The sequence below is a fragment of the Mus pahari genome, chromosome 10 (assembly GCF_900095145.1).
Source record: "Mus pahari chromosome 10, PAHARI_EIJ_v1.1, whole genome shotgun sequence".
NCBI classification, from domain to species: domain Eukaryota; kingdom Metazoa; phylum Chordata; class Mammalia; order Rodentia; family Muridae; genus Mus; species Mus pahari.
Genome location: NC_034599.1, coordinates 80,802,536 through 80,818,267, shown reverse-complemented (window position 1 = coordinate 80,818,267; position 15,732 = coordinate 80,802,536). Strand labels below are relative to the sequence as shown.

Sequence of the window (15,732 nt, the reverse complement as noted above, 5' to 3'; positions counted from 1 at the left end):
TCAGAGTTTATATTTTATATTTATGTGACTTAACATGTTAGCTTCCAGGGAGCAAAAAACCTTACCTACTTGTTAAGCAATACATTGCAAGTTAGATGTATTGGTCAAACCGAGAGGATTTCACAATAGGAAAGAGTTCTGTTAATAATTACACCAGGACAATAGGTATGCTCTTGGCCGTGGTTTCTATTGGCTTTAAGTAAACCCTACTTCAGAAGATTCAGAGAGTTGAGCCACCTTAACAGCACTGCACCTGAAAGAACGTATCTCTCTGTCATAAACTGTCTCCAAACCCAGTGGCTTAGAACAATTACTGTTTCATTAAGGTATGTGGCCCTGTGGGCTGTAGTTTCGTCTGGATGATAGGAGAGCCGAATGGCTGGGACAAGTGTGCTGTTCTCTTGTTTACATTATACCTACACAATACAAGGGTTTCCACTGCAGACTCCTAACGTTTCCATCCCAGTAAGAGGGAGGGGTGGGGCTGAAGTTAGGGTCCTCTGACCCAGAGCAGGTCTAGATGCAGATGAGGCTTGCTCTCTGCTTCCTACTGGGCCTCTTTATCCATTCTCCCAGACCACACTTATAGGGAGTCAGGGACCAAATGGTGATGACAACATTCAAAATTGGAGGACTAGGACTCCTTCAGTTCTAGAAGGGCCACAGCCAGTGAAGCCCCTGTGGACATGGAGCAAGCCCCCTCCTCATCGCCTGGTTTTGATTCCTCACAGAGGATTTCTGTAGCACATTGTTTTTAGGCTCTTGCCCTCCTGTGAGTTGTTGATTCTGCCCTCTGAGATAAACCCTCCATTTTCATAACAATTTATCTACAGTCTGCATTTAAAACCATTTAGAAGTTTTTTTTTAAAAAAGCAGTGTTTGTAGTTTCGAGTGTTCGTTTTATACATATGCTAATAAATATTTCCCTGTGTATTTTGTTTTGAACTGCCATTATAAAATGGACTTGTATTTTATTTCATTTCAACTGTCCCCTATAAATACGTAGAGATACACTTGTTTTTGTATATTGTTCTTATATTCTCTGACTGTATTAAAGTAATATACATTCAAATTGACACTTTCTATTTTTATAATTATAGATATACAAATACAAAGTATTAGTCCTTCTCTGCCCAGCCTGTGTGCTTGTCTTTTTCCTGCTTCATTGCAATGGCTAGTGTTGCTGGTGTAATGATGAAGAAAAGTGATCAGGATGGATATTCTTACTCTGAAATCTGAACACAATTTAGTCTTTCACTGTAAAATATTCCATTATTGAAAATATTCCAATATTCCATTTTTTTCACAGATATTCTTAATTTACTGAGACCTTTGCTACTATGGGCATGTTTTACACTATCTACATTATACTTAAGTTTAAAAATTGATCTACTAAATAATGTTAAGGGTTATTTATGCCAAACCTTGAGTTGAATAATGGTATCTCAGGTCTGTCTGTTTAAGAAATAGGAAACTAGGGCTGGAGAGATGGCTCAGAGGTTAAGAGCACTGTTCTTCCAAAGGTTCTGAGTTCAATTCCCAGCAACCACATGATGGCTCATAACCATCTGTAATGAGATCTGGTGCCCTCTTCTGGCCTGCAGGCATACATGCAGGCATACATGCAGGCAGACTGCTGTATATAAAAATAAATATGTTAAAAGCTTAATAAAAACTTGGTCAAGGCTAAAAATATTCTCTCAAATAGGTTAGTAGTCATATAACAAATATACCCAAAATGTTTGAAGATTTCATTTTTTTGGAAATAGAAATAAATCTATGAAAAAATTGTTATTTTTTCCTTCATAAGTTGTAAATTTTTAAAACTTAACATAATTTCCATGTGTGATAAATTTTACCTACAAAATCTAATGAGAACCACTGACATATTTTACTTTTATTTCCCCCAGACTAACCTAGAATCTTTTAACCTTTAGTAGCTATTTTTTTATTTGGTTTGTGAAGAGTATGAATGTACTCTATACAGTATTAAGTAACTAGTGAGTGTGGGTTACTATGAATCAGTACGTCAAGATTTTATCTTTGTTTCTGTCTCTCATAGAGATGATCAAACAGACTAATGAAAGGTCAATGACTTTTTCATTGCTAATTGTTTTTGGGGGCCACGTCTTTTTTAACACTAGGAGTTACTTAAGGATCCACTGTACATTGGACTGCGGCACCGGCGAGTCAGAGGTCCTGAGTATGACGCCTTCCTGGATGAGTTCATGGAGGCAGCATCTTCCAAGTATGTGCAATCTTTATTTATCTGTGTGTGGGCTGAAGTTTAAAAGTCTAAACCCTGACGACACGCATAGTAAAACCTCTCGTCTGATTCAGTATGGTTTAATAATTGGACCTAAGTAAGAATGAATTCTCTTTCTCTCCCTCTCTTCCTCTTCCTGTCTTCTCCCTCCCTTTCCCCTCTCTTCTCCTCTTCCTTTTCCTCCCCTCCTCTGCTCTCTCCCCCTCCCTGTCCCCTCCCTCTCTCCCTCCTTAGAACTTTCACTGGCCAAATGGTAGCATCATGTATCTATCCTCCAAGCCATCTCTGTTCCTATTCCCAAAGGAGCATTGTTCTTAGAAGAATCATTGTTGTCATTGAAATAGGCGGTGGTGTCCAGCTTTACCACACTAAATGCACAGATCTCATCTGAAATGCATGTTTGTGGGAAGTAGGGAACTGGCCAATGACAGTAAATAGAAAAAGAAAGCCCTTCCCTTTTTTACATTTTGGCACTTCTTTTTTGGCTGCTGGTAAGATCCACTCTTCATTCATGTTTGTGGCTGATATTGGACCCTTTTGTGGTGGAAGAAGGAAGAGGTGGAGACTGAGTGTGAGCTATACGATCCCAGAGCTGTAATAGGGGAGCACCAGGGTATCAATTGCTATTCATACATCTCTGCTTAAATCAACAGTATTTGATTAAATATACCACTGTGTTTTCATATAGTGTAGTAAGCATTGGACTGTGGGCCTTCTGGGACTATAAGACTTTCCAACTTTTTTCTATAAGAAGGCGATTCTGCGATAATATATTCTGAGGGAGTTCTGTCATGCCAACTGACAGTCATTCATTTTGTTAGTATGCAGCCACAAAACCACTATTGTTTAAAAATACACTTGTACTTCAGTGGTTCTGCTTTATTGTTTTGTTTGTGAGTAACTTTATCACTGGTATTTCATGGAACTAAGATGATCTTTTGTTTCTTATAATTTAAAGTCATAACCAACAGAAAAACAGTTTCTTCATCAGTTTGCACAGACTTTAAATATCTCAAATTGCTTGTCATGGGATTTAATTCAGAGCATACTTTTAAATCACTATGGACTAATTTAAAAAAACATGTTTGATTAACTTGTGATTATCCTACTTATACATTAAGCTATATTTACTCTTAGAGAAAATTTGAGTTGTGAAACTTTAGTTTAAGCTCAAAATTATGTGATGCCATTCATTTATTTCTACTTATAATTCACATATAATTTTAAAGGTTTTATCATAAAAGACCTTAAACTTGTGATTATCAACTTTCTAAATAACAGCATCATAAAGAAGTTGGCTCAGTAGTGCCATGAAGCCCCCTGATAGAAAAGGAAATGACACTTGCAACGTGTTTTGCTTCACTGTCAGTTTGTGAGTTTAAAATCTACCCAAATAAGACAAATTCATGATATTTACAGGGAATTTATAAAGCCTGTTCTAAGCACTCAATGATGATGGAAAATCCTTATGGAAACCATGAACAACTTTCTGGAGAATTGGAGATAGGAACCAAGTTGGAAAGGTCTTTTTCCTTGCAGTATCAGAAAACAACTCACATTTTAAATATTAAATTTGGGGATTACTTAAGATATATGAAAAGAAAAATGTGGATTAATAGATTCAACAGTGTTTTTTGATGCATGAAACATCTATAGGCAGGCATGTTTGCTTATGTCGAATACTAAGAATTTGGGAACTGAAGCAGGAGAATTACTGTGAGCTCTAATTTAGCCTGCATTATACAATGAGACTCTGTTCAAAAACAAAAATGGTGAAAAGAAGGCGTTATCCTTCTAGGCCCTTCCTAGAGAAAAATAGCAGAGACTTCAAAATAGATTGTTTTGATATTGTTCTTTTAGAAGCTGACTAGGAGTAAAACCAAGCATTATCCAGTTAGGGTAATAAAGAAAAATTCATTTTACAAGGACATATGACTTAAATTCATGATTGAGGAGTGACTTTTGCAGTTGGAGTTTCTGAGATGGAATATATTAAGTGCTATTGGGAACAGCCTTGTAGGAGGAAGAAGGAGGAACTCAAGCAGGCAGAGGCAGAAGCTGTGCCGAAACGTGGGCCCACACACTTGTGTAATAGCATTTGGGACCACTCCTTGCGCTACTGAGATTGTTAGCATTCATTTGTTTATGCCTAGTTCCAACCACCAAAACTGTTGTGGGTTTTTAACTTACTGTATTGGTAGAGATGGGGTGGATGATGAGGTGGTATAAAGTCATCTTTGTTTGCCCTGTGATAGCTCTTATTGAATAGGCCAAAGACCTGAAGATATTGTAACACACTTAGTAAGTATGAAACTAGAATATCTCAGTTGAGAAATCCCACACAGTATAGATTTGTGGTCTCATTCAGACTTTTATGAGCACCTGGTTGGGGCCCCACTATCATTACCCTTTACATTGTTTCTATCAAAGGGAGGAGCAGGAGCAACTGCTTGATGTTTCAAGTCTCCAGCTATCACTGCAGACACTGTGGGAAGAATCCTCTAAAGATCTGAGCCCTTTTCCCCCAGTGTAGGTACCTGATTAAGCATTGTAGATTCCTCTGAAGAGCTGGGAGAATTATTGCCGAGTATCCTTGCCAATGTATTGCGAAGTCTTACCTTCTGGAAACTAGGCCTCTTCTTTTGTGAATTCTGGGTAAAAGATTAGCTCAAGTTTGGAAATTGTACAAGCAATTGCAACTTTATTGCGTTAACTGCTTTCAATTGTATAGCTGTTTGTCTTTGATTTCTTTTGGTAGCAAACACTGAGTGACAGACTAGGAAAAGCTGTCTCTGTTCTCTCTCATGACTGTGGGTCATTGTCTCACATACACTGCTGTTGCCCTTCTAAGGACAGCTGCACCCATTAGGCTTCCTTCTGGAGGCCTGTCACCCTCTTACTGCTTATCAGTAAGCCTGGTTATGTATCAACGTTGTCTTCTGTCCATCCTGGTCTTCTGAGATCCGGAAATAAGCTTTTCAGTGATTTGGAGGCTTCTCACCAGCATATTCTATATGGCTTTTTGTCATTGTTCTAGAAAATAGTCATCTGATTTTTTGGGGGGTGGAGAGGAGGGAGGACACAATATATAGTTTGTATATCCCAGAATGCCCTTCTCTGAGCCCAGAAATTCTTGCTTCTCCCATCCATGGCAATGTTTATGGAAGCCAGCCTTACTTAGTATGAGCCATTGGTTTGGGTAGGCATCTAGCAATTATTTTAATACTCATTTTGTGTCATCTCTGGGGATTCTTGCCATTTGTTAAATTCTGCATCTTAAGAAACTGTCTGAAAATCACTACCTAACATTAGGGTCCAGGATCTGATCAAAAACCCTCAGAATTGAGCTCACTTGGACTGCTCTTGGCTAACACAAGCTATCTACATCTGTTCCTCTGGGATATCGTAGCTCTCTTCCTTCTTCAGCTCCAGTATGGCCCACATGGCTTCTGATGTGATAGATGCTATTATAGGCCTGAATGGGGGTCTGAAGGAGATTAAGGTGTATACCATCTCCTGGCAGAAAACTAACTTCATTAACAGTGAGAAGAGAAAAAAAGACTTCTATTAAGTCATAAAACGGTGTTGACTCTGAGGATTTACAATTTGGGAAGATCAAGCCAGATATCCCTCTCCATGTAGCAAGCGCCTACTCATTCTACCAAGATTCTGATGGAGCAAATATGAGTGTCTTGGGCATCTTGGAGGTTCACTGATGTGTACACACCCTGTTCTTGCCATCAGGGTCTTCTGCTAAAGGCTCTATGGAATCTATAAGTCTATTTGTACAAGTGAGGCTTTTGGCCCTCATGTTGATGGTTATTTGCCCACAAGTCTTGTGCTCTTTTTCTATTACCCTCTTGGTGTGCTTTCTCAAAAACTCTGAAATAGCATTCCAGTTAACATTCTCTTTTACTGATACCCTGAGCAGGTCTCCTCTGCAGATAATTATAATAGATGGGCTGCCACCTTGTGTGCTGAGGTCTAAGTACTGCCAGTGACAGAATTCTTGTGGACTGACCTAGGTCAAAGGACCCATTTTACCACCTGCCTTTCCAGACCAGTCCTGGTACCAGATGTCATAGACTAGGTTACCTGGGAGGCACATTCTGAAATGAGGCTCCATGTTTAAGGCTTCTTTCAAAAGTGCTCTTGTGAGTAACTCCCAGGGAAGAAAGACGACAAAAGCCACAGGATTGAGCAGAAGATGTTGAGTGGTTCTTCAGGCATGACTGCCTCTACTGTTGTCACTCTCTGGCCTGTCTTGGCCAATCCTGAATGTGTCTGTATCAGTAATTGGATATAGGTCATCCTGGAAAAGACTAGGCCATGGTCTGTGGTGAAGTGTTTCTCTGGGGCTACGGTGATCCCTGGGATAACAAGTGAGCAATCCGGGTACCATTTCATGTCGCCAGTACTGTGACTGAATGCAGGAAGTGTTAACTAGCTTCTTTCATAGTGTAGCACATATCTATTTTAACACTTGCTGAGTCTCTGTTGGAGAGATGGCTCAGTGGTTAAGAGCACTGGCTGCTGCTCTTCTCAGAATCACTTCCCAGCACCCACATGGCAGCTCACAACTCCCTGAAACTCCAGTTCCGAGGGATCCAACACTGTCGGACACACAGGCCTATGTGTCTCATATATATGCCTGTTCAACAGTTTTATCTCTTGACCCCAGTAATTCTATATCTGACAGTGTAGGTTTAAAAATAACTTACTCAGAATATAGATAAAGAAAAACTGGGCTGGAGAGATGGCTCAGTGGTTAAGAGCAGTGAGTGCTCGTCCAGAGGTCCTGAGTTCAATTCCCAGCAACCACATGGTGGCTCACAACCATCTATGATGGGATCTGATGCCCTCTTCTGGTGTGTCTGAAGACAGCATCAGTACTCACATACATTAAATCAATCAATCAATCAATCAATCAATCTTAAAACAAAGCATACCTTCAATCTCCAGACTGCTCAGTGTGTATTTTTGGGACAGCCTTCCCTCCTTACTTCCCACCAAGTACCCTTTGGGCTTTCCATGACTTTTTCCTTTTCGTTCACCTGAAACCTCTCCAGACGATTCGTCTCTGATTCTTGGTGATCTCACTGATCAGAGAACTTTTTGTCACCCATAGGTCTGTATTTCTAGCCTGGAGATCTTGTCTCTGCTCTAGAGCTGTGTAACCAGTCTCCTTATTGGTACTTCTACTTGAATCTGTAGTAAAACAATATAGAGATCATCTATATTAGATCGTATATGTTAGTGATATATGACCTACTATGTATATATAATTGTGGGTACCTGCTTTTGCACCCACCCCTAAGCCAGCTCCTGCTGCAACTTTTCCATCTCGCCACACAAAAGCTCATTCTTGCTGCACTAAGAACGAGAATTACCACTCTGTATACAGCTTATTGGCAAAGCTTTCGAAACTTTGATGTATCCAGGACTTAACCCTTGCCTGTTCCTTAATCTTGCTTTTCTGGGCTATTGTAGTTTCCTAACTGGTTTTATTGCCTCCCCACTTGTTGTCCTCTAGTGTGTTCCTAACACAGAGGCCAACACGATTCTATGTTGAGTAATTTCTCTGCTCAGAACTTGGCAATCCTCACCATTGCATTCAGAATAAAAAAGGGGCTTTGTACTACCAGGAAAGGCTCTGTGCCACCAGGCTTCCTGGTTCCTTCCTGGCTTCGTGACTGTGACCTCTTCTTCATTAGCATGGCGTACTGTTCTTTTCTAACTGAAGTGTCATCTGCTTGGATTTTTACCATCCTCTCGTGTCTCTGCCTGGTTTTCCACTAGGCTAGCTGTCTCATCTTTGAAATTTGAAATTTTCAGAGGATCTGTTTTGTTCAGTGAAGCTTGCCTTGACCAGTGTGCTTAAAATGTTACCTTCAACTCACTTTTTTTCATTCTCTGCACGGAACAATGCCAGATTTGTTTATGTTCAACTTTTATGCTCCGTATAGATCCACACACCAATGAAAACAGAATACCTCCTCTTTCCTTCAGTGCCAGACCACAGTTTCTAGGCCACCACCTGGTATGTCATTAAGTACACAATTTGTGGGATAGATGATGGAATTTATTTCATTCCTAGGACTATACAGCTACGGGTGGAGAAATGCTGACATGTTCAAGTAGCTTTTTCATTTGACGTGAGAAATAGTAAAGCGCTCCCACAATCTGCATACACTGCTAAGGTTATATTAAAGTCAACACAGATGAGAATCTTTCTGTTTTGATTCTGTTTTGTGACTATAGTTCTTACCATGCCTCTTTTCCCAGAAAACTAGTTAGAAAAGTAGTGACAACTGCGTCTCTTTTATGGTGTTCTCCACATGGGAATTTCTCTGAAGATTATTAATTAAATGAGTAATAAAAGAAAGGTTACCTGAAAGAAAAAAAAGAGGCCTTAAAAGAGCTCATACTGTTTTTGTTTTTATATAAGGTTTCACTCTAGCCCAGGCTTGGTGTTAATTTTAATACTATATCCTCTTTAGCACAATAAGAAATTGTTGGTTGCCACCTAAAGCCTATATTTCCTGTCCTGCTGAACATGAATTCTCTTTAGACATCCTCACTTCCCTTCCTTGTCCACGCTCATGTTACCGCCTTAGTTGAGCCTTCTTTCCAACTTCCTGTCCTAACATTTTATACCTCAGACTATGCCATTACGTTCTGTTCTTCCATACATTGTAGGTTACTCATACGATGCCAATTATTTACTTATTATATCACATATAAATATAATATAAATCCAGTAGTTTGCTGTTTTATTACCATTGTATCCTCCCAAGGTTGGGTCCCAGTAAACATTTACTAAGTTTTTATTGAATATATTGGATTTATCTGTGGAATATAGTCAACTAAGATTAAAGCTTTGATAACCCCCCAGACAAATTAGCTAAACTGAGGGAAAGGAAGGCTTGGAAGTTTGATTGGGATAAGGAGAATTAAAAAACAGAAATTCATTTTCTCTCATGCTTTAGCCTACCGATTATAACTTTCATTAAGAAAAGTTTTAGTGGTTGCCTCAAGAGTTGGCAATAAATAGCAAATTGACAACATAGCTTATTCACATCTGCTTCCAAATAACACAGAATGGCTCCATGTGAAGCCCAGCTGTCTCCTTAAGCATTCCCAAACCCCTCCCCCGCAGCTTCCCTTACCAGTCACCTCACCTTCCCACAGCAGACTTTGTTATCATCTAAACAGCCTTAACTATTAGGTCAGCTGGGGAGAAGAAAGAGGTTTTATTTCACCTTACTTATTTTCTGTCCAATTTTTATCCTTTCTTTTATCAGTGGTTCTCAACCTTCCTAATGCTGTGACTCTTAATATAGTTCTTCATGTTGTACTGACTCCAGCCATAAATTATTTTGTTGCTGCTACATAACTGTAATTTTGCTAATATTATGAATTGTAAATATCTGATATGTACAGGATGAGAACCACTGTTTGATATGGTTTCAGTGTTACATCTTCTACTTACATATCTTCCTTCTCTCTGGAAACCTCCCTAACATTTTAATAAATCCCCTCCTTTTCTGTGTCTAAGATAGTCTTTACTTATGCTATGCTTTTGAAGGAGGATAATTGCATTAATTAATTATTGCTAAATAGTACAAGTTTTAAAAGATATTCTTCTTTATTCTCTAGCTTACAGGATTTCAGAAGAGCAGTCTAGTGTCCTTCCTATGTGGGAGGTGAGGCTCCCCCAAAACTTCAGGATTTGCTCCTTGTCTTTAACCTGCTGCAGTTGACTTTAATATGCTTACATATGAATAAAAAAAAAAACCTATTTGTCCTCATTTTCATGTGGTCCCTGTACTTCTTGGATCTGCAGGTTGATGTCTGTCATTAACTTTGTAAAAGTCTCAGCCACAGTCGCTTCAAACCCTCCCTCCCTCCCTCCCTCCCTCCCCATTGCACAGCACAGCATCTGTAATTGTTCCGCAGTTCTTAACTGTTCCTTCTTTTTCTTTCTTGCCTTTTCTCATTGTGTTCTAATGTTCATGGCGTCTACTGGCAATTTTTTCAGGCTTACTTATTCTTTCCTCTGCTGTGTCTGTCTGCCGATGAGCCCATCAAAGGCAGTTTTTAGCACTGTGTCTTAGATTTCCAGAATTTCCTCTGGAGTCTTAGAATCTCAGTGTCTCCGTATGTTACCCATATGTTCCTGATTGGTCTCTACAGTTTTTCAAATTAAACTCTTCATAACTGAGTCATAGTCATGGTCTGATTGTTCCAAAATTGCTGACCATCTAGATGGGAGTTTTGCTGTTTTGCCTGGTCTCCCGTGCCTGTACATCTTGTCTGGGATCATTTGTTGTAGTTTTATTGAAAGCTCATCATGGTGTTTGGATTGATAGTTGCTGATGTGCATCTAATCTTGAGCTTGTTTATCTAGCTTGGTCAGGTTGTTTACTGTTTACAGTTTCTCGCTGCCTCTGTCTTTGTCTCCCTCACTGTCTCTTTGGGTTTTCCTTGAGATTTCATGTATTGAGTTTGAAGGTCATTGAGTTCTTATCTCCTATTATAATGGATCCCTGCTGAGGTGCTGTGTAGGGCCCATGTAGTCTAGCCTAGGATTAGGTTTTATCTGGGTATTTTCTTGCCCATGTTAGGAGCTAGAGAAGGCTATAATTGCATATTTCTCTTCCCCTATGTTGCTTAGACTTTGGTAAAGCCTTAGTAAATATCTCAGATGAATAGAACTCTCCCAAGGTAAGTCCTTATGAAAACAGGCTCTAACATTTTCAGCATGGTTACTTTCCACTTCCTCCTCTGAAGCTCTGAGGGACTTTTTTCCCAGGTCTTCCTAGTAAGCTCCTACTGATGAAAGTGTGGCTGAAAGTCAGGCCCCTGGCACTGTGCAACTGTCTCCTGCAGTTCGGTTAAGTCAGAAGTGTCCGCACCTTTGGCCCCAGCTGCCAGGCCCTGCTCCTGGCTTCCCTCTGTGCTTCCTTCTCCTTCCAGTCTAGCCAACACTCTGTGGCCTGAGCTAAGGACGAGCTGTTAGTCCTGAGTGCTTGAGATTTTCTGTATGACAGTGGTCGGTGACAGGGAGTTTTGCCCGTCAGAATTGGCAGCTCTGGCCCTCGATTCAGGAGCCTGGAATTCATGAAAATCCGGAAGTCTTCTGGTGTCCTGAGTTGAATTCTAAATCTTACCATTGTTTCAAGCTTTAGCTTCATCATCTAAGCTATGCTTTTGCTTTGTTGTGCCCTGTATGAATCGTTCCCATATTGTGTTGTGTTAGACCACATGATGCTCCAACTATTCTGCTGTAAACCCAGCTCAGCCTCTGATCTTCACTGGCCTGTGACACACATGAGCTACTCAATGACTTGTGGTGGTTTGAATATGCTTGGCCCAAGGAGTGGCACTATTAGGAGGTGTGGCCTTGTTGGAGGAAGTGTGTCACTGTAGGGGTGGGCTTTGAGATCCTCCTAGCCATGTGGGAGCCAGTCTTCTCCTAGCAGCCTTCAGATGAAGATGTAGCAACTCCTGCACCATTCCTGGTGGACACTGCCATGCTCCTACCTTGAGGATAATGAACTGAACCTCTGAACCTGTAAGCCAGCCCCAATTAAATGTCCACACTCAGAGTGGACTTGTGACTGCTGTTTTTCAGGAATGGCTTCTTTAAATCATAGAATTATTAGTTCTGATTAAACAGGAGACTGAAGCCAAGACCACTAGGGAATTGATGACAGAAGAATATGTATAGTGTGCAAAACACTTGTAGTTCAGGGCCATTATTAGATATTGTACCTTATTGTAGCCAGGTGTAAAAATAAAAGCATAAATGGTGTTATAAAAAAGTTAATATAATATACATCTAGGTAGCTAGGATTTAAGTTCCACTGGGCCAAGGAGATGGCCCACTTGGTAAAGCCTTGCCATCAAATCTGAGTTTGATCCCCAGAACCCACACAGTGGGAAGAGAAAACCAACTCCCATGAGTTGTCTTCTGACCTCCACAAGAGTCATGGCACATTGTCCTTTCCTTAAATAAATGAATGTTAAAAACTATAAAGTAAGTTTCCCTGGAACTCAGTATTTCGTTGTAATTGAGTGAACCAGGCACCCAATGAGTGAACCACGTATTTCACAGACATTTATCAATGACTAATGAGGTACTAGGCAGACATATTGGGCGGTTGGAAAGGTGTTGCAGAGTGAGAAGCTATCGAGCAACAGACATGGTACCATCTATCTTTTAAATAATGACCACAGTCATAAAATGGCTTTCATACAGTGACTTCATGACACTGTAGAAATCATTGACCTAAATCTATTAGGATAACTTTATCTCAAGAGCCTAAGGGAAAACCCAGCTTTGTCCTTTTTAGAACTATGCTTTACAATAGAAGACAGACCGCAGCCATGGGATGTGTTTGCTCATGGACTCACACTTGCCCATTTCTTCACTCTATTTTCATGCTTTACAGAGACCCTGACCTTATTCTGTGCCCCCTCCTTGCCCCCCAAAGGATACTTTGAAACTCTCATTTTAGAGGCTAGCATTGTTGCTTGATATTTTCATCTTTATTCTAAGGAGCTATTAGTTGCTTTTATAGAATTGGTTTGTTTATAAAGGTTAATTCCATAAATATGTATGCAAAGGCAACATGAACTGATTCTGTACACATATAAAAATGATGTGTATAGATGCCCAAGATGCCTTAGTCTATGAATAGGAAGTTGGTGCAGTTTCAGAGCAGTGCTTTGTCTTGCTTTTGTTGTTTGTATTTGGGACTTGCAGGGAGTAGCTCACTGCACTGCTACCCTCATCATCCCTAACGGCAGCAAGCATAGCTTTGTCTGATGCAGAACCGGGGGGTGTTTGAAAGTATAACGCATCTCTCCCCAGCTTCGATGATAATAATAGCTTGGTTTCATTTTCTATTTCAGACAGTTTCGTAAAAGTCAGCCACAAGAAAAGTTAAGGTCCAGTACATTGTGTTTACATCTAATTAAAATATGTTCTACATAAATTATTTTCTAAATCTTTGAAATTGGTACCATTTAAAAGTTAATAATAGTAAAATCAAAGTTCAAAATAGCATATTATATTTAAGAAAAAATACTGTTGTCTGTTGGGATTCCATGACAAGGAATCTTGTTTTGTGTCTGCTATTTGGAAGTAAGCTTTTATGGCTTTTCTTATTTATTTATTTATTTATTTGGTAGCTTTTTCAAGGTATATCATGTTTAGGATCTTTTAGTATGTCTAGTAAGTTTATTTAATGATGTCCATGTCTTTATTCAAGTTTAGCTTTCTCCATTGTTAGGATTGCCTTTGCATTCCTTGATACGTAGAGAGTATGGAATGTTTTATATCTGGTGTTTCGACCTGTGACCCAGATCATGCAGAATGGTCTTTCTTTGCCAAGTTTCTTCCTAATGTGGGGCTTGAAAGTATAAATCCTACCCTTGTTCCTGGACCACAGACTCCACGAAATGTTATTGGTATCAGCTCATGGGAACATCGAGTAACTAATGTAGAGAGAAGAGGCTGATGACCTGCATCAAATCCAGTGCAGCCTCCATGCAAGCAGGCTCTGGCTGCATTTCTCCCTTTCTAGTAAACCTCAGGGAAGGGGGCCTCTCTCTCTGTAGGGCTCAGAAGGACAAGAGAACGTGGTTCACTCATGAAGTTGTCTGTCAGTTTCATCTAACTTTATTAAAGCAAAGATAATGGAGAACAGTAACTGTCCATTTCCTAATTCTTTGGAGCCTGTGGCACTAGCGTGTAATCAGTCTAGTGCTGAAAAGAGAGTGTGGCTAACAAGAATTTTGAAGCGAGACTGTCTCCACATCAGGGCCTTTTCCTTCTCTAGATTTTATTTTGTATTAACATTAAAAAGTCTTTTGTCAGACTTTTGTGTGGAGTCTCTCGTTAGGTGTCTCTGGCTACACTACTTCTCTCTTAGCCTAACTACAGCATCTATTCTTTAGAAATGACAACGTTCGGCTTTTGTGATACATGAGTGCAGTTTGGTGATGTATGTGTTTTCCTTAGTAGCAGGCAGTTGTAAGGGACTCTTCCAGGTTCCATTGCCTTTATTTTAAACTACTGAACAATTTAGAACTGTAGCTCTATTTTAAGAGTTGCATGGGTGGGGTCTTTTCAACTCTTTGGGCCTTGAAAGGCACTTTCTAAATAAGAATTAGAGTACACATATCATCCCTCTTCTTGTCAGGGGCTCCTGGTTTAGATGATCATGTTGAGTCCTGAGAACTCAAATGCTGAGTAGAGAATTGTGTTTTGTTTTGCTTAGAGCTTCGTATACCACTCGGGAATTTTGCTTGTTTTCCAGAAACCTAAAAAGCCGCCTCCTCAGGTGTTTCTAATCACTGAAGGATAGAGCTGTCACTGACCAGGGGAACAGAAATAGAATAGAATTTGCCTTCCATAACTATCAAGCTTTTGCTTAGTTCAGAGGGATCTTAGAGAAAAGAGGGATCTTGAAATATAGTAGATCATTTATTTAAGAAAAGCTGGGGGCTGACCGCTGTGTTCTGGAGTATTAGCTAGGTGACAGCCAAGGAAGAGAATGAGGGGTTCTGAGTAGAACACACAGTAAGTGAGAGCAGATGAGCCCACAGGAGGACTGTGTTCTAAAGTAGACGCTTCTGGGCTTCTGGGTTGACATGTGGTGGCGACTCGCTTTGGACTGGGAAGACATAATGGCTTTTTTCTCTTCCTGTCACTTGTTGCAGACTGTGAAATCTTTGTGTGTGCTAAACTACACAAGATATTTTCCTAAAACCTACAGAGAACATTTCTCAAGTGTTACAATTAAGATTCTTAATGTATGTCTAGAATTTTATTTAGAGAATATTATGAACAAAAATTGAAGAAAATACTAATCAAAGAGACACAAGATTTTAGAGTACAGGCTGATTAGCAACTGAAAAGTAATCACATTGGAGCAACTTGTTACCACTGAGTATTTTATTTGGGATCATACTGCCTTTTCTCACCTTCTGGGTTAACACCTCTTGGCATGCATGCACATCTAGAAGGACATGACCAGGAAACATGACAAGTCAATGGTTCCATACATCACCACACTTAATCACAACTCTCAGGATGAATTAACAAGACCACACTGAGCAAACCATAATGATACTTATGTGTCAAGAGTGTTGATCTCTCAAACTGTGATGCAGTACTAGGAGTAGTTCACTTTAGAGATGAAGCTAAAGGACAGGGAAGCTGAATAACTGCCAGGGCTGTGTGATAGTGAGCAGAGGAGCTGAGATAGCGCTGAAGCCTTCAAATGGAGGCTTACACTCTAACAGTCACTCTGGTCTTAATGGGTGTTTTCATCAAACCTGCTGAGAGTTGTCCCTTAAGAGATGCATGGGTAGAGGCTGGGTCATGAATTCCAGCACTTGGGAGGCAGAGGAGGCAGAGGCAGAGGCAGAGGAGGCAGAGGAGGCAGAGGCAG

The 15,732-nt window shown here is 40.1% G+C and overlaps 1 protein-coding gene across 2 annotated transcripts in view; it reads left to right on the top strand.

The window, feature by feature from the left end:
* The window catches only part of Me1 (malic enzyme 1), a 114,293-nt gene that overhangs the window by 49,174 nt on the left and 49,387 nt on the right, over nucleotides 1-15,732 (top strand). For both annotated transcript variants that reach the window (XM_021206292.2, XM_021206290.2), the window contains exon 6: nucleotides 2,145-2,248. In XM_021206292.2, coding sequence (XP_021061951.1) covers nucleotides 2,145-2,248 — 104 coding nt within the window. The remainder of the gene's footprint in view (nucleotides 1-2,144; nucleotides 2,249-15,732) is intronic.